The following is a 19041-nucleotide window of genomic DNA, read 5'->3' on the forward strand; positions in this document are numbered from 1 at the left end:
ATCAATATGAATGATGAAGTCCCTTTAATGTCCTTTAGAGTTTTCAGTCCATCCAGCAGGCTGCTTGACATTAAAGTCTCTCCACACGTCAAACGTCTGTAAACGTCAGAAATATTTCCATTGTTGAGTCGCTGTCAGATCTTTTAGTCCAGAACGTGTTGACTCTGGTGGTTTGTATGGAAACCTGCAGAAGACTCTGGAAGGAGACCGGAGAAGTTCTCGAATGCAGACCGATTGTTTGTTTTTGTAATGTGCAAAAGAATCTGTTATACTTGAAAAGTTGTGCAGAGGTTTAGTTTTTGTTTGTGTGTTTGTAGCGTGTTGGAGGTTTGGATGTTTCTGCACTGAAAAAGTGATCGACGGCTCGCCTGCGACGTTAACAATCCAAATTCAATTCGGTTTTACTCCTCAGTTTGGGATCAGCTCACTCAGTTCTGTTCAAATGGTTCATTTCAAATAAATAAAATTATTGAAAGAAGCACAAACTGCAACTTAAGCTGCAATAATTTAGAGCCAATCAGCAATAGACCTGAAGTGATTGTAAGATGAAGTCGTGTAACTTCACGGTGGACTGATCCCAGCTGGCTGTGAATCACCTGATGTCTGTTTGCGTTGGTGCAGCTGCAACTGAACTTTTCTGAATGTAACGTGTTTTGGTGTCGTTATTTCTTCTTCATGTGTATTTATGCTGCTTCAGCCCACGTTGCAGGCAGTCCAGATATTTATTCACAGATGAAAACATTTAATAAAAGTCAGAAAAACCAACTGCATGTCTGGATTTCTTGTAAATATAAATAATGAGTCCTAATGATTAAATGAGTTATTTTAGCATCATGAAGAAATATTTACAGGCATAATTAAACATCATTCAACTGTAAAGTATTGAGCAGATATTAAATACAAATATAAAGTCAAAATATTTGTTTTCATATCTACCTTTATTTAAGGCATTTATCATATTTCTTAATGTCAGGTTTAGATTGAGCTTCATTTTGACATTACTAATGAGGTTGTGGCCCCGCCCCCCTGCAGCATTTCACCTGCTTCCACTTGAACAACTCCACTGAGGAGACATTTCACCCCTGCTTCATTTCCAAACAACATCCATCAAACAATCGTTAGCAGGTGTAATTGCTGAAGTTTAAAGTTGTTGTTTTTTTTAAATAAAAGGTTCAACTTTTCACTCGCACACAAAACTGTATATTAATAGTTTCCTATGAATCAGTGTGCTTTCATAGTATTGTTGCTGCTCAGAGGCCTTGCAGTCACATTCTTACATGGCTCTGTTTTACAGAAAGAGTTCATGCGGAGCTTAACTTTCACATTTTAGAAAAACTGAAATATGTACAAGCAAAGTGACAGGTGGGTGGAAAATTTGGTTCCACGGAGTTTCTGAAAGGTCACGGTGCTGACCTGAAGTCCTCCAAACCCACAATCCAAAAGTCAATCACAAGATCAATCGAGAGACCAGACAACCTCTGAGGAATAGTTGAGGAGGAGGAGGAGGAAGAGGATGAAGTTCAGACGACGGCTCTTCAGTTTTCATCTGGAAATTCTGCACTCATCTGAAAACACAAATTACTATTTTAACAAAGGAAGACGACACAGAAGCTGAGTAGCTGTGGAGGAAAGAGGGACATAGTCAGAAACCAGGTCCGAGACCAGTGTAAAGCCATGCCCAAAACCAGGTCCTAGACCAGTCTAAAGCCAGGTCCAAAACCAGGTCCTAGACCAGTCTAAAGCCAGGTCCAAAACCAGGTCCGAGACCAGTCTAAAGCCAGGTCCAAAACCAGGTCCTAGACCAGTCTAAAGCCATGCCCAAAACCAGGTCCGAGACCAGTCTAAAGCCAGGTCCAAAACCAGGTCCTAGACCAGTCTAAAGCCATGTCCAAAACCAGGTCCTAGACCAGTCTAAAGCCATGCCCAAAACCAGGTCCGAGACCAGTCTAAAGCCATGCCCAAAACCAGGTCCTAGACCAGTGTAAAGCCATGCCCAAAACCAGGCTTTTTTTTTTTTTGTTCTAATGCATGCTGGGTAAATACATGCAGTGTGAAGTTGCTGCATCTACCTGAACGTCAAACTGTCCCAATCCCATCAGATTATTGGTCTGAAAACCGAGCGGGAAGAAACACAGACAGACGTCAGACAGACTGGACCGGACGGGTTCTGGTTCTGGTTCCAGGATGAACCGCAGGTTTTTAAAGCAGCAGCTTCAGATCACTCACCACAGCGTCGATGTCTCTGGGGCTGACGTACTGCTCCAGTGCTTTGTAGTCGTCAGGAGACATGGGCATCATGTTGTCCTGCAGCCTGGACGGATGTCTGTACCGGAGGAACATTCACTCTGCTCAGTCTCATCAATCACATGTATCACTTCACTTTGTCTGTGGTGAATATGTCCGCTTACACTTCTGACACGGATATGAGCTCCGTCTTCATGTAGCCGCTCTTGACGTTGTTCTCCACGTCCATCGGCTCCGGAGCTGCGAGTCAGTTCAAAAATGTGATGAAGCTCTGCGCAGAAATATTTCGATCTTTGCTGCGTGAATGAAACGGCGTCTTACTCTCTGAGGGTTTGGGGTAGTACTTCCCGAAGGCCTTGTCTTTGGGGTTGTTTGGGTAGAGGAAGCGGAGCGGGTTCTCCGGGATGTTTTCGGCCGCCATCACCTTGTAGGTGCGGATGATGTCGGGCAGCGAGACGGCGGACAGCTCCTTCTTGGTGTACGGCTCCACCGAGTGATAGACCGGCTTGTCTGGGAGGACACGGAGACACATCAGCTGTTTGCTGCTAATCAGACAGGAGATTAATCTGTGTGAATCAGTGTTATTTTAATGATATTTATAGGAAATAGATTTCAGTTTTACACCTGGAAACATGGAGCACATCAAATAAAACAGGACCACATGAAGCTCCAGACTGGACAGAAAAACATTTTCAAGTCGGGCATTCATTTTGGATTTTTGTGGTAAAATTTGAAGCAATTTGGAGAAAATACTGAACGAAGATCGATAAATAAATTCAGAGTTTGTTCCTGTTGAACGCAGCACAGTGATGCACGCAGCAGGAGGAAGCAGCAACCTTCATGAGGAAGTTACATCTCCTGATCAACATCAGCGCCTGAGTTTTATTTCCACATGAAATGAGCTGCTCAAGAACCCAAATTAAACACAAATATTTGTTTCTAAGTGCTTCTGCTGTTTTGTCATTATTTTTGTGCACATGGAATAATTTATCATAATTTCTGATTCTGTGTTTCTCCTGCACGAACGATGTGTCTGTGATGCTGCCATGAAAAGGTACCGGTCGGTCGGCACGTTGAGGCGGAAGCGGCTGCCATCACTCTACCGTGCACGTCGTGCTCGATCCAGGTGAAGGTGATCGCTCCCTCTCGGCTGCTCTCGCTGAACCGGAGCAGGAAGGTGCCCGGACACTTGTCGCTGAGCAGACACTTCTCCCTCTCCTTACTGATGAAGCCCATGATGGAGCTGCAGACACAACAAACAGACACTTCTTTAGTCCAAATGCACCCTGGAGGGTTTTACAGCAGCGTCACGGCAGCACCCACCCGTCGTTCCACAGGGACAGCAGGTGTCTTTTGATCAGATCCAGGATTCCTTCGATCCACAACCAGAAGGGGAACGATTTCTCGTTGGCGCCCTGCATGTGGACGAAAGAGAGGCTTTGAGTTCAGCTCGAATAAAAGCAGCTGGACTGGAGGGAAGAGAAGCTCCTCTGCAGAGGGACGGCGGCTCACCTTGCAGAACTTGGTCCAGGGAATTTGTCCCTCCGGGTTCCTCTGGGCTTTGGACCCTACACAGAAACACACTCGTGTCAGTAAAGCAGAGTAAAAGTATCTGCAGTCCTTTCACAGGCTGAAGTCATTACTTTAGAGCTGGAGACTTTAGAGGACTTTTTTGGTCAGTCGGGCATTTTGGTCCACGCTGAAATATCAACAACTATCAGACAATTAGCAGTTTGGTTCCAATCCCGAATTCAGAAAACAGAAATTTGAGGATTTTTAAGACAATTTGTGACCTTAAATGTTATAAAGCTAACAGTTGCCCTGATGTAATGTGTGTTTATCTGCATACTGCTCGTCTCGGCTCTGGTTGTGTGTTTGTGTTTGTGTGCTCTGACCGAGCAGTTTGTCGGCGAGCATGTTGAGCTGCTCCTGGCTCAGGCCTCGCTTGGTGACCGAGGAGAACTGCCAGCTCAGGACCTCGGACAGCTGAGACCACTTCGCCAGAGGAGGGGAGATGAAGAACTTCAGGTTCTGGAAAACAGACGAGTCCATTAACAACGGAGCAGCGACACGGACGGGAGGAAATGTGAAACCTGTCGTCACCTTGGGCTCTGTGGTGAGCATGTTGTACCAGAGGATGGAGGCCCAGCCGCTGGGCAGCTGGCAGACGTTAGAGATCACAACAACCGGCAGAGACATGGCCTACAACAACAACAACAACAACACACGAGTAAGCAACGAGAACTCAGCCTCTTCGACCAGAACTTATTTCTACATTTGTTGGTGTCGTCTCACATCCAGTTTGATGTCGAGGCCGGACTGATTGAGCTGCATCTCGGACTCGAAGCTGAGCGAGTGAAGCTCCTCAGTGACGATCAGAGGACCCTGAACAGACACACACACCTACATCACACAATACTGCAACACACAATGAAACGGCACAAAACTCTCACAGTAGGAACACAAATACCATATTTAATTTAAATTCAGGATCTGCAGGTTAAATTTTAAACTTTTAGCACCTTTTTAAATTGTAATTTAACACTTTCCAAAATCATAAAGACTCTCACCTCGTTTGTTCTGTTGCCGGCGACTTTCTGCTCTTTCAGTTGCTGCGCGAAGAACAAAATGAAGTTTGTTTTTTGTTTTGAAAACTGGTCATAGAGTTAATTATTTTCACCCTTTCTCATCATGAGATAATTATCTCAACCCTTTATTGAAAAATCCTGTAAAAAAAAAACATCCTCCTGTCTTCATGCAAGTTCTTAAATCCTACTGTGAAATGACTTATCCACTCCATAATAACCAAATTAAACCCACGGGAACTGAAGGCCTTAATGTTCAATCCAAAAATACCCACGCAGGTATGTCGGGTGATATAACCGAGGCCTCACCAGATGTCTGAACTCTGCTGCCAGGCTGCCGTTCGACTCCTCCATGTTCATGACTTTGGTGTTCGTTCCCAAAATGTTGAACTTCCGAAACCTGATTTCAGACGGAGCATCGGAGTCAATCAATCAGGAGCCTTTAACTATCACGTTTAACATTTAGTTCCAATGTGATCCTTCCTTTTAACTTATCACAAAGTGTGTTTAAATGTGTGGAAGTGGTTTCCAGACGTACCCTTTCTTCTCTGTTACATCCCTGAGGAGAAGAAGAACCACGTTGTCGGTTACAAATCATGCAGGTCATGAGATTTGAAGCAGAAAACAAACATCTGAGACCGAGAGATGAGCTTACTTATCAAACACAGCCTTGACTTTGAGTTGGTAGTTGAACTCCTGCAGCTTCACCAGAAACCTGAACAAAAAGCAAGCGTGATCAACTCGACTGAAACAGAAACTGATCTGCAGGTAAACAACTTCTCATTGAGTCTCTGCACTTTCATTTCATTAAGCAAAAATACATTTACCAGCTGAAACTAGAGATATTTTAGTTTGATTTTTGCATGTTTCTTACCGGAGTTTGACGGTAAACTGGACGCCTGTTTTCAACACCAGGGGTCTCTGAGGGTGGGTGGGCATGCAGGGCTGCCGCTCTACGACCAGAGAGCTACACACACAGGTAACAATGGTGACTGACGGTCAGTAATAAAATGATCAATAACTCGTGTGTGAGGGGTTCCTCACTTGGAGAGCAGGTTCTTGAGGAGCTCCAGAGCTCGGGACTCCAGTAAAGCTTTCTTCTGCGTGAAGGGGTCGCATTCGTACGTGAACTTCTGCTCCAACTCCTGCAGCTTCTTCAGGTGCTGACGGACCTGCTGGAGGCTCTCCGCTACGGCCGTGAACCTGCAGCAGGAGGAGGAGGAGGAGGGAAGACAATCAGAAGGATGAAGAAAAGCACGAGGAGGGAGAGGAGGAAGATGAAGAAGAATGGGGGGAGCAAGAGGAAGAGAAGGACAAAAATGTAGAGGGCGAAAATGAGGAGAAAAGATGTAGAACAGAGGAGGAAGACATGTAATCCCACAGAGGACAGTAAGATGGATCCTGTCCCCTCTGGCGTCTCACCAGTTCTGCAGCTGGTCCACGCAGGCGTTGGGAGGACCGCCGATGCAGGCGATCTGCTGCCGCTGCTTCCACTCCGGCAGCTCCTCGGAGATCAGGTCCGACAGTAACGCCTGAGTGGCGTTCAGCAGGTCGGTCAGCTGGATCACCACATCCTGTCAGCACAGGTGACATCACGTTAACACGTCTGACGGGATCACCCAGGACGGACCGCTAACGCCTCCCCGCTCTGCTCACCTGACGATTGGCTTTCAGTTCTAAGCACATCCTCGCGATCGTCAACTTCTCTTTCTCCAGCTCCTTCGCCGTCATGCCGTTCACCTCATTCTCTGCAGAGGAAGAAACACACAAGCTTTCCTTACACACCTTAACGAAGGACCTTTGTCTTCCATCTCATGAGCAGCTTGTCAGGGAATCATCACACACTCCTACAGAGGAGGGAAGTATCTGATGTTCTCACCTCTGTTCTTCAGCGTGTTGATCTTGAAGTCGTACTCGTCCTGCTGGTCCTCCAGGTTCTTTATGTTCTGATCGACCACCTGCAAAGACAAATCATCTGAATCCATTAATGATCAATGCTCCAGCAGAACCTCCATCTGTGTCCGACTGAACGTCAGTCGTGTTTGTTTCGTTTCACCTGCACTCTGTCCTTCATCTCCTTCACTTTGTTGTCCAGCTTCTGTTTCTCCACCACCATGGCCGACACCGCGCCCTCACCCTCCTGCTGCAGGAGGTCACGCTTCATTTTAATTCATTGATCATGCAAATATGACAGAAAACTTCAGTCTTCTTTATTGCTCAGCTGTACTTTGTCTTGTCTCTCTAAATAAAGTTTATTGGAATCAAAGAATAAAACTTTATAGACTGAGCACATTCAATCAACATGAGTGTACCAAGAAATCAAAGGAATTCAATTAAAAGGATTTGTTTTCCTGACAAAAATCATCATAATAATAATAAGGATAAAAGAATTGCAATTATACAATTTATGGTTGTTATTCTACTTAAATTCTAAAGTCTCTTCAAGGGAGATGCAAAGAAACGGACCCATGGATAAAAAGACATTTTAAAGTCGGTCCTGCAGGTTTTACCTCAGTGCTCTTTGCGTTGGCCAAAATCTTCTGCTCCTCCTTCAGGTTTCTGGAGATGATCATGGCCATGTGGACGGGATCTTCCTGAAACCGATCCTGGAGAGACAGTCACTCTCCAGTTAGGATCTTAAACTTGAATGTGGTCTGGATGGAGTGTTCGCTGCAGGATCTGACCTGCAGGTTCCTCTTGATCTTGCGGATGTTGTGCTGCAGCAGGAAGTTGTTCTCCAGAGTGAAGCGGCTGTGCTGGTCGTCCAGCTGAGCGAGGAGGTCGTGGAACCGGACGGTGGCCAGCGAGTCCTGAAGCGCCACCGTGTCCCTGAGGAGGCCGAGACAGAGACACAGTAATACTAACAAATACTCACAGTATTAATTGTTAAATAAATTCTTTACTCTATAAATGTAAAGCGCATATGAGCAACCCATCAATCACGCGACTTCTTACCAGTCGATGCTCTCGATCCACTTGCTCAGGTACTGCCGGATGTCCATGGGGAAGGAGTCGTCATACAGCTGGTCCACCTGCTCCAGGTACTTGCAGTCCAACATCTGAAGCTGGCCCCACTGCGCCATCTTCTGGTGGACAAGAGCAGCTTCATGAGGATTCAGGGTTCAAACTGGTAATTACTTTTCAGATATAAATAATCATTTTCGAAAACAATCTGTTGAACATAAGCGGAGTGGGATGTTTGTCATTTGACGGGAGACACCTCAAACAGATCGATGGTTTCTGCTGTGTTTCAGTTACATTAAAGACCGTTTTAATAACACGTAGAATCTAAGATAAATGTGCAGCATGCTGACGTAACTGTCTACAGCAGCAAAGAAGAAAAATTACATAATATCAACAGCTATTGTAAATGTAATTCACCACTTTTTAAAACCTTCTAAGGGCTTGTTTGAAGGGAGCAGAATTCAATTCTCATATTAGGTAAATAACCATAAAAGGATAACAATAATGCAGTAATTTGAAAATCTGACTAAATAATCTCTGCAGCCTCTTGTTTCTCCATCCATCAGAAAGTCAGAGTTCAAAGGTCAGGGAGCTTTTCTCAAGCTTTAGCAAGGCCTCTCCTCACTCACTGCACCAAACCTGCTGCTTGCTTACAAGAAAAGAAAAGAGGAAATTAGAAGTGCTGACTCCATGACTCCTATTTTCATCAGAAACTAATCCAGGGATCCGGGCAGATGGAGCTGAATGCAGGAGTGATTTTTAGGTGTATTCAAGTCCAACAAGTTTAAACTTGTGTTTAAAACACATTGACCCTCTGTTTTGATAGAAAATTAAAAAAATAAAGGACTTATTTGTGCATTTTAACAGCTGAAGAGAGTCACAGATTAATTACACCTGGTTAATATAACACTCTTCAGCTAAGTGAGACAAATGCAGCATCAAACCGTATTTTCATCATATAAACTCAACATTAATATTATTTTTTTTATTATTAGCTTCCAAAGATGGAAGCAGGAGGATCATAGGTTTCATTTCCCCCACGAGAATAAAAGAGTCACTGACAATAATAAAACACAAAATATTGATTTGTTTCATATCTTACGTTATAATGACAGTTTCACTAATCAGCTGTAACACAAAACCCAATTGCGCATTACACGGTTTTCTCATCAACCAAACTCCTTTCAGATATTTGGCTTTTTAAGGATTTCCATCCTGATGCCATACAGTCGTATTTAATAGAATTAGACTCAACGCCTTGTCTACATGTTGATGCATTAGTTCATCGTCCGGCATACATATGATTGACCTGTTATTACATATGAACTCGTAATTCCACATTTACGACAAGTTATCGGTTAATGCTTTTCTATTTTGGACCTTTAGTGGTGGGCGTCGACGCACAACTTAAAACCTGCTGCAGGATCATTGTGGTTGAACTGACAGCTGCAGGCTGTAAGCTGCATTAACATCCACAAATCATTCCTCGAAGTGTTCCTGCAGTCCTCATGAAGCCAAGTTGGGCAATCAAGAGATCTGGACTAAATAACGCCACTACGCGAGAAAGGAAGCCATAACACTTACCTTTTATTTTGAGGAGACGTGTACAACCTCTCACAGGAACGCAAAAGTGTTGTTGGTTGGTTTTTAAAAATAAAAGGTCGTTTTACTTAAACGTGCCACAAATCTGCCAGGCAGCACCACAACCTGTTTCTACTGACGTGGTACGGCTGACTCTACGGAAACAGCCACTCACCGCTGAGAATTCACCATACGTCCCGCCCTTTTCTTTGTGATAGCCAATCAGAGCGATGGCCTGGTGGCTCTTCTGTCAGGTGAGCAGGGGCGCCCACAATAACAACTTTGCACAAGGATTAGTTTTACTTAAATACCCTCGAATGTGCACAAGATCAAGTGAGAAAACGTGTTTTGTCCTTTTATAGACTTTAACAGTGTTGTGATAAGTCTAAAATACATTTTACATTTTTAAAAGCAAAATAATGTTTGTTTTTTGAGGGAGGGAAGACAGTCCACAGAACAGCCTCCACTGACCACGTGTTTTCAAAGAAAGAGAAAGTAAGGAAACGCTAACTCTGAAACTGAAACCTAATTTATTGTGAAACGTCAGTTTGTTCATTATGTTGTAAAATGTTTGCAAAATAAGACGTGAAAATAATTTCCACAAACTACTGTTTATAATTGGAAAATACAACTTTAACCATTAACAGGCTAAAGTGGTTTGAAATTACAAAAATAATAATGATACTTGTCAGTTCTTCCTTTACCGATTATTTTTTTTGTTATAATAATTAATAATATCATTAATTATCATGAATGGGATTTACACAAGAAGAGTAAAAGAAGTCTGCTTCCATTTTTTTTAAATTTCGATGTCTTTTTTTGTGAAAAATCCCTTAAACCTTTTCAGTGCAAACATGTTTTCAAATCAAATAATCTGTGAAGTTTGAAGTTAAAAACTTGTAATATATTGACTTCTGTCTCTTGTGATGGGGGTTTTATTTTTAATGGTCATAAAACTAAATGTTTTTCCCACGCTGTATATATAGTTCAGGTTAATCAATATGAAGGAAACTTAATATTTTTTTCAGTAAAAACAAATCTAAATAACATAACTATTAATCAACAATAATAAAAATCATAACAACTTACAAATGTACCCAAGAACGTAGAGTTTTCTCGATAAAACATAATAAAGTAAATTATAATGTAGTTATTAATTATAATGTAGTTTTTACAAATTAATAGTGACGGATGAAATCTCTCCTCAAAGCTCTTCATTGTAAAGTTGAGACTTTTACAGTACATTTAAAATTATTCATTGGTCCCTAAACTTGAACTGTTTTACCTCAAAAGAGTTGTTTACATGGAGCTTTGTTTAGAGGGGAAATGTGTCTTTTGGAAGAAATGGTAACTCAGACATATGAAATGTGACACAAGCAGACAGTGACTTTTTTAAGAGCATCACAAGCCAAAAAGGTTGGAGTATACTAGTTTAGTCTTTAACACTGTGTTGCATTTAATAGACTTATTAAATGTAAAATGTATTTTTAAAGTAGCTGTAACTTAAGCAGTAAGAACTGTTGTTCACTCCGTGGGGTAATAAATGGGTATGTGAAGTACATGTCGTCCCGACATCCAACATCTCCATCTCACTTTCAGAACCACAAATGCAGCAGCATGGCCTGATGTTTTCTACACTGATGAAAGTGTGTCAGTCGAGGACATTCTGTTCCAACAGCAGAACAAAGCGTTTTGTGTCAGAAACCCCCATGAAGCACAACAACAGTCAGGACAGCTGCACTTGGCTCCAAATTGAGATGAAGCCTCCCTCTGAGATCACTGTCTGCTCTCACTGTCATAGTGGCTGATCCCAGGCTGTTTGTACGCTACGGTACCAGTCAGTAATGATTTCCAGTTTTTAAACAACCTGTAGAAAACTGTTGATTTTGATTCTTTTGAGATTTCCGCACCGTGGAAGAAGGTTTGAGGTTATAGTTTCTCCTTTGGGCTAAAAACAATTGCTTAATATTACCGAACCAATTCAATGCACCTTTTATAAAGAGAAAAACCAGTGTGACCAGCAACTACCACACACCACAGCTCAACTTTATAGTCAGCATTGCGGTGCCTTTAGCTGCAGTTCATCTAATGTCCACTAGATGCTGCACCACTTTGACTGTAACAGGAAGTGAATCAAATCCCAACACGTGCAACAACGTCCTTAAAAAATGCACCTGTCTGTTGCTGAGAACTGATCACAGCGAGGAGTTTCCAAGAGACGCTGGGACGGGGAGTCATTCAGTTCATGTTTTTCAAAAATAAAAGGCATGTGGAAGATGCCCCGCAGGGTTTACTTTGATTAAAGCTTAAATCAGGGCACAGGAAGACAGGAAGCGACAGGAGCCTTTATATCTATCCGTCTAAGTATCTATCTATCACATTGCCTTTAAGTCTCGTTTCATGTGGCAAAATAATGGTGGAAAATAATGTTCAAGAAAAAATCCTGACATCTGTGCATCCGATTGGCTGATTTCAAATTAGAGTCCAGATTCCATCTAAGTACAAAGTGCTAAACTTCAGGATTTCATTAAATCCTCTCAAAATGTAAAAAAAAAGAAGCATTTTTGCAACATTACATTCAGAATTTTTGTGATTGCTTTTGCAACATGAAATTGGTTCCTCACAGTAATATCTCCTGTTTCCATCGTGTTGGGTCTCATATCTTACTTAATGGTTTAAATGCATCTATTTATTGGGTAAAAATTAAAACTACAAAACTAAAGAATAAATTTAGGAGTCCATTTCTTGAAAGAACTTCTTCCATCTGTCTTATGGATGATATTTTATTGGTTTCTTTGCTGAAACTACTGTGCCAAATTTAGATTATTTTTTTTCAATATATTAAAGGTTTGCGTCACTTCTATGATCACCCTGCTGGACCCCAGGGCGTCCTCAGGAGCAGCCACAGTGGTCGACCACCATGGACGGGATCTTTCCGTAGATGATCTGCTCCTTGCGGTTGAAGTAGAGCATGTTGATGGGCGACATCTTGGTGGGCGTGCAGCAGGGCCCCGCACTGCCCCGTGGGTTGGCCTTGTTCACCAGGTGTGCGTGCGGATACTGCTGCAGGTGCATGAACTCACACTCTCCTGAGCAGTAGTTGGCTCTGTAGCGTTTGGGCGCGATGATCCAGTCCCAGCCGAACTCCTCAAAGTCAACGGTGAGCGGGTAGCGACAGCAGCGTGTCTCTGCAGACTCCTCGTCACAGTTGAGGCCCGAGTCGCGACGGGATCTCTTGGGGCTGTCGAGGATCTTCACCTCGATGAATGGTTGCTGGAAAGGAATCAAAAATGTATTGACAATGACGGAGGCAGTGAAAAAAGCTCGACTACAGGTCTTCCTTATGAGAAATATTACAAGTTCTTGAGCTTGACAGCTCGTTTTTGGAAGCAAAAATCCGAGACAGAAACTCGTTTTTTTGGGTATAGCTTGAATAATTTAACTTCAATTGAATGTATAATAACTGGTCCAACTACAAGTACCTCAGTACTGTTGCTTGTCCCTTTGTCCCTTTAGTCTAATTTTAGAAATGTTTGAACCAAGTGACAAAGTTTCGACAGGAGATATTAAATACCAGAAAGCATGAGGGTTTATGGTGATACGACGTTGATTTGCACTCACCAGTCCTTCCTCCCCAGGCTCTGCTGAGGTGACAGCCAAGTCTTCTCCTTTGGAGTCGAAGGCGTTGATCTCTATGCCGTAGTTGGTTTCTGGTTGACGCAGCCAAGCCTGCAGCAGAGACTTGATGTCGATGCTCTGCCAGGAGCCGGCGCCGACGTCAGTGTCGATCTTCAGGGAGCGGACCCGGACCCGGGTGTTGTTTCCTTCCTTCCCGGGTTTGAGGCGGGAGATCTGCAGGAAGATGGTGGTGACCATGTCGGCAGGCCGCAGGTGGACCCACAGCTGAGCACTCAGGATGTTTTTGGGCTGGATCTTTGGACTCAGGCTGAACAGACAGCAGGAGGACAACTCGTCCTGGGAAATTGGATTGGCTGGAAGAAATAATCCAGACATAATGTTGAATTTTCTTATTACATACAAACATTTGGGGTTAAAATTCTGGCTGTTTTCTGTCCAACAAATGTCCAAAAAACTACAGCAAAGATAGGCATGAAATTTGCTGTAGATATTTGTGATTTCTAGATGAAGAACCCTAATTATTTTGGTGACCCCCTGACCTTTCCTCTACCACCCCCCTCAATATAAGCTTTTCCCTTTTTCCTATGATGAAGTATCTTGAGAGGGATGGTTTGATTTATAGTATGCTATGAATCCTAATGGGTTTTTCTTTTGGATGTTACTCTTTGTTGTCTTTCTTTTGCACCTCAAGATGTCCCCTTGTAATTGGCCTGTCATTCTATTTAGATGTGTAAGTGGGTACTTTAAAAAGGTAAAATTGTATTGGTTTGTGGTCTGTTATGCTCTTTTTCTATTACTTAAGCTCTCAGTTAAACATCCCAGCTAGAGTTAGTTTTAAATGGCAGACTATAAATTCAACAGAATGTCTGCAAAAGTTATATATCTACATTGTTATATTATGTAATATAATATATAATATTTATATTTCTCAGATGCAGCTTTCCAAAGTCCTGTATACAGTTTGGAAACAACCTTTACGCACAGAATTTACGCACGAACTTCGTTTTTTTTTTCTTTTTTTTTTCTTTTTGTCTTTCAGAAAATATATAGAATAAAATGAAAGAAAATTTAAAAAAAAAATGTTTTGATTCGGGTTAGTTACGCTTGGTAGCAATGGTGATGATGGTCTCCATCGTTGCGTGGTCCTCGTCCTCCACCCGCGGGTCGTACTGGTCCAGGAGCTGCGTCAGAGGAGGTGCCTTCGGGAGCAGCTGGCGGATCATGTCCCGGCTGATGTTGGGCGCCTGTTCGAGCCGCAGGATGCTGAGGATCTGCGACTTGATGCTGTGGAGCCTCATTTGCTTGCTGTGCTCCCGGAAGTCGCAGGCCGAGCACTGCTCTCCGCTCTCCGCCAGCAGCTTGGAGGTCTGCTTCATCTCCATGGAAAAACCCGCAGAGAAGAAGACGGTCAGGCAGAGCAAGAGGAGCATCCTGGAGGGAAGAAAGGAGGTCAGTGACGCCGTCTGAAATGAGAGTGTCCCCGCGCCTCAGGACTTTATGATTGGCTGCAAAACATCTTTTTTTCTAGAAGTGAGATTTAAAGAGGTAGGAGGACTTTCAAGATTCTTAAATATTGACTGGGGTTTAAAAAAACATAAACCACTTAAAAAAAAAAAAATTTAAAACAAAAAAAAAACCCTGTTGGTATAAAATAGCTGACCCATGGATGACCTTTTACATATCTTAATTGGTCTAACAGAGAAACCTTTTCTCCAAAACTGCAAAAATACAATTAAAAACCCAAAGACACACTGACTGTGCACTTTTAGGAAAAACAAATCTTTCAATAGATATTTTAATGGCTCTTTTCTCCTCATTAAATTGTGAAATTAAGATCATTTGAGGAGTACAATTGTGTGTTTTGGGTGGTTTCAAGTGATCTGCTCCTCCCACCAAGCAGCAGCAGGAGGAAACTGGTTCAGCTGCCTGTTTATCAGCAGCTCTGAACGGTTGGAAACCATAAATTAACCAGAGAGGAGCTGCAGCACAGAGCAGAGGGTAAAGGATTAAATACACAACCTTGCAGGCGATGATGTTTCTTTAAAGTGGGTAAACAGCCCTTGTTTGGGGGAAAACAGATCAATATCGTTATGATTTGTTGTTCTTTTCTGCAGATATAGAAATTATGATGAAATGCTGTTGTTGCTGAAAAGTCGCCTGCTCTTCTGGTGTCTCTTCTGGTGCAATGGGATGTAACACGTCGAGATTCAGGTTTTGGGCCTGTTTGGCCAAACCAAAGGACGCTGTCATCGACAAACGTAGAGAAGACGAAACAGAGCAGTTTCTGAGGGACGTGAACGAGAGTCGATGTTCTGTAAGTTCAACTGATGATGTTTCATCGGATCATCCTCCAGCCAGCAGACCGATACTGAACTTTGCTCAAAGGATTTCGGAGGATATCGTGGCTCAGGCTCTGCAGCTGTGCTTGGAGGTGGAGACTCAATACAAGGAGCTGCCTTTCATTGACAATGATTATGATTATGTTATATGAATACACAAAGTTTTCTCACTGCAATCTGACTGAACGTGGACCCAAAATGTGCTGCTGGTGAATCAGGTGAAAATGAATGTCAGGTTGTTTGAATTTTAATACTGGACGAATGTAACTTCTCTCAGAGCCACAGCATGTAATCTGAAGAATCTGTCTCATTTCACAACACGTGTGAATCTGCGTTGCAACCGAGATTAATGACGAGTGGATCTTCTGACAGTTAGATAACATTTTGCAATAATTAGTGGAATCACTGTGATCCAAAGGTAGAAATAATGTAAATGTTATCTCGAGATCAGATGCATCCAAAATGGTTGCTCTAACTGTTACTTCATCCGTTCATCTCAGGATTATTTTTTCTGTGTACTTCTTTTAGTCTTCAATGACGTGACAGTGTTTCAACCACCAACAGTCTTCCTCAGGCGTAAATGTTCTCATGTTTATGTAAAATAAAAGCAGAGTTGCAACCCACTGATCTGTTGCTTCTCTTTTATGAAGAATGTGGGATTTGTACACAAAAATATAAATCATTTTCTCTCTGAGTCAGTGAGAAAATTACACGTATCAGACACCTGTTCAACGGGACGACCTTGTCACTCGACATGTTTACTGCGCAGGTTGAAGAGATTCTGTGTACATGAAAACATGAGCAGAGGTGAGAGGGTTACGTCAATGTTTCCCTGCTCGGCTTTCATGTCAGCCACTTTTCTTTAGTCTCAGAGAAGCACACTCAGAAAAGTGTTGAATTTGAGAATGTACTCCTATCAGTTTGAAATTAAACAGCTTTAATAGAAACAATTAATCACATCTGATAACCAATGAGAAGTCGTTCCCTGTCACACTTTAAATCGTTTCATTGCTAAAGAATATATTCAGTTTCTGTGTAAATAAAGCACACTCTAAAATACAGTGGTTGCTGATCCTGTTTTCAGAACATTTTATTGCATGTAATTGTAGTCATACAGCTTTAACCCGTTTGGTGCCCTGCAGCCATCCTCTCGGCTTGGTTTGGTTTGGTGTTATTGTACTTCACAAAAGCTGCTCCAATGGGAAAATAAAACACTGAACTAACAATGTGCTTAATATGAGTAGAATGCAAAATGCGTTGAGATATTTTATCTTTTAAAGTTTCTATCATAGGGGGAGTACTCTCCTGCTGGGTGGTGTGTCTGATACCTGAAAAACAAAATAAGACAAAAATACAATGATATGTAATACAGCAGGAAACTGCAGCGAGCTTTAAAGCCCCTTAAAAACTTGACTTCAGATTTTTTTATTCAGTTCTAAATATTTAATGTGACAAACGAAGTTGAAAAAAATCTCTTTCGGTATTATTGTTGTTGTTTAATATTCAAAAATGTTCTCAGGATCTTTAATGATCTTTGTGTCTCACCTGCACTCACTTTTCTACCAGTGTCCGCCCCCTCTTCCGTGGCCACGCCCATGGCCACGCCCATGGCCATGACCGTGACCATGACCATGCTTGTTCTTGTGTTTGCGGCCGTGTTTCCCATGACCGCCATCACTATCGCTGCCACTGCTACCACTGCCACTGTGGTTCCGGCCTCTACGGTCGTCTTCTCCATGGCTCCGATCTCCTTCACGGTGACCATCTCTACGGTCGTCTTCTCCATGGCGCCGATCTCCTTCACGGTGACCATCGCTATGGTCATCTTCTCCATGGCGCCGATCTCCTTCACGGCGACCATCGCTATGGTCGTCTTCTCCATGGCGCCGATCTCCTTCACGGCGACCTCCATGGTCGCGCCGATCTCCTTCACGGCGACCATCGCTATGGTCATCTTCTCCATGGCGCCGATCTCCTTCACGGCGACCATCGCTATGGTCGTCTTCTCCATGGCGTCGATCTCCTTCACGGCGACCATCTCTATGGTCATCTTCTCCATGGCGCCGATCTCCTTCACGGCGACCATCGCTATGGTCGTCTTCTCCATGGCGCCGATCTCCTTCACGGCGACCATCGCTATGGTCATCTTCTCCATGGCGCCGATCTCCTTCACGGCGACCATCGCTATGGTCATCTTCTCCATGGCGCCGATCTCCTTCACGGCGACCATCGCTATGGTCATCTTCTCCATGGCGCCGATCTCCTTCACGGCGACCATCTCTATGGTCATCTTCTCCATGGCGCCGATCTCCTCCACGGCGACCATCGCTATGGTCATCTTCTCCATGGCGCCGATCTCCTTCACGGCGACCATCGCTATGGTCATCTTCTCCATGGGGCAGATCTCCTCCACAGCGGTCCCCTGGCTGGGGGCCCAGGTTATAGCCTGAGGGGTGGCTGTCTGCAGCAGCACCAATCAGAAGACAAAGAAAAATTAAGTTTTGTTTCAAGTAAAAAATTCAAAATTTTACCACATTTTTACACGATTTTCACTTGAATCAACTCAAAAGAATGAGACAGTTTTATTGCTTCTCAACAACGGAGAATCAATACAAAACTGTGCGTCTTACCTGAACTGCTGCTGAACATTTCTGTCAGTGTTGGTGTTTGGGACAGATAATCCCTCTGTGATACACTACCAAATGAAAGAAAACAGGGAGGTGCCTTTTTACATTTCAGTTAAACCAGTTTGATTACATGCAAGGAAAATTACAGGTGTGAAAGTTTAGTATATGGTACAAAATATATATCTTGCCACTATGAACCTTTTAAAAACAAACAAGGTGGTTTGTTTTTACTGTTTCTGAGAGCTTTTTTAATAAAGAGCATCCAGTCTTTCAGTAAATATAAAAGTATTTCTTTATGCAGTAACACATTTTTAAATTTAAAAAAAAGAGGAAAACTTCAGTGTAAATTCTGAGGAAAAGTAGCATTTGGTTCACTGCTGTGTCCATCTGATTGCTTTTAGGCAGCTGTACTGAAATTAAATGGAAAATATTCCAGATTTGTTACATTAATTAAGTACAACTAACTTCAAGGAAAAAAAGAATATCGTCAAGTCTGCTAAATACTTTCAAAACTGTTCATGTTTTAAACGTTTCATCTAAAAGCTTCATTACCTTTACAAAACCTGTCTAATGACAGAAAACAAAATAATGTACTTACATGATCTGAGCAACAATCTGCAACTCTGTCTTCTGCCAGTGAAGAGAGGATGCATTGTAATTAATAGGCGCTGTCTGGCACACCTGTATTCCTGTCTCATTACGTCAGCGTAAAGGTGAATTCAGGGGAATCTCATATGAACAGTAGAAAGTCTTTCTGCATCTTTATGTGTCAAAGAAACACAAAACCCCACAAAGACATGCAGTGACTGGAATGAGATGCAATTGTCTCCTAAAAAAATATTTTCTTGTTCTTTCCAGATTAATCAATATCACAATCAATATAAATTCAAGTATCATCTTATTTTTAACCATAAATGCTGCCTCCTATTTGCTATGTTGTAGTACAACAATTCAAAAGGTCATTCTCATTCATCCTTACATGGCCAATATGGCTTGAACTGAGCCTTTTTCTGGTTTATTATAAAATATTTTAGTATTTTGTTCTTGTTCTTGAAATCTGTT

General features: G+C 42.6%; 3 protein-coding genes across 6 annotated transcripts; all 3 read right to left on the reverse strand.

Moving 5' to 3' along the window:
* Positions 1–708: 708 nt before the first annotated feature.
* On the reverse strand, positions 709–10345 carry stat1a (signal transducer and activator of transcription 1a). 3 transcript variants are annotated; one of them, XM_069722138.1, is made up of 25 exons: positions 9378–10345; positions 7785–7912; positions 7514–7658; positions 7340–7435; positions 6886–6972; positions 6709–6787; positions 6486–6577; positions 6252–6403; positions 5874–6032; positions 5704–5796; positions 5485–5544; positions 5368–5388; positions 5139–5229; positions 4815–4856; positions 4540–4629; positions 4348–4446; positions 4140–4275; positions 3757–3812; positions 3568–3659; positions 3348–3487; positions 2566–2754; positions 2409–2484; positions 2227–2323; positions 2070–2108; positions 709–1565 (listed from the first exon to the last, which is right to left on the reverse strand). In XM_069722138.1, exons 2-25 carry the CDS (start codon positions 7910–7912, stop codon positions 1536–1538), a joined length of 2289 nt encoding a protein of 762 aa, XP_069578239.1. In that variant the 5' UTR covers positions 9378–10345; the 3' UTR covers positions 709–1535. The 3 variants fall into 3 exon arrangements, with proteins under 3 accessions (XP_069578239.1, XP_069578238.1, XP_069578240.1); XM_069722137.1 differs by having other exon boundaries at positions 7785–7915; XM_069722139.1 differs by lacking the exon at positions 2070–2108 and having other exon boundaries at positions 7785–7915.
* Positions 10346–11646: 1301 nt separating this feature from the next.
* LOC138634924 (growth/differentiation factor 8-like) lies at positions 11647–14482 on the reverse strand. Its single transcript, XM_069722144.1, has 3 exons — positions 14116–14482; positions 12996–13366; positions 11647–12647 (listed from the first exon to the last, which is right to left on the reverse strand). The coding sequence occupies exons 1-3, from the start codon at positions 14441–14443 to the stop codon at positions 12267–12269; spliced, it is 1080 nt and encodes a 359-aa protein (XP_069578245.1). The 5' UTR covers positions 14444–14482; the 3' UTR covers positions 11647–12266.
* A 1935-nt stretch (positions 14483–16417) lies between these two features.
* LOC138634927 (axoneme-associated protein mst101(1)-like) lies at positions 16418–18626 on the reverse strand. 2 transcript variants are annotated; one of them, XM_069722159.1, is made up of 5 exons: positions 18578–18626; positions 17983–18047; positions 17292–17813; positions 16898–17258; positions 16418–16680 (listed from the first exon to the last, which is right to left on the reverse strand). In XM_069722159.1, exons 3-5 carry the CDS (start codon positions 17745–17747, stop codon positions 16472–16474), a joined length of 1026 nt encoding a protein of 341 aa, XP_069578260.1. In that variant the 5' UTR covers positions 17748–17813; positions 17983–18047; positions 18578–18626; the 3' UTR covers positions 16418–16471. The 2 variants fall into 2 exon arrangements, with proteins under 2 accessions (XP_069578260.1, XP_069578261.1); XM_069722160.1 differs by having other exon boundaries at positions 16542–16680; positions 16908–17258.
* Positions 18627–19041: the final 415 nt, after the last annotated feature.

This window comes from Brachyistius frenatus, unplaced genomic scaffold, assembly GCF_029030835.1.
Source record: "Brachyistius frenatus isolate BFR_SWC_R1_liver_20210118 unplaced genomic scaffold, ASM2903083v1 Contig_282, whole genome shotgun sequence".
In the NCBI taxonomy this organism is placed as follows: Eukaryota; Metazoa; Chordata; class Actinopteri; family Embiotocidae; genus Brachyistius; species Brachyistius frenatus.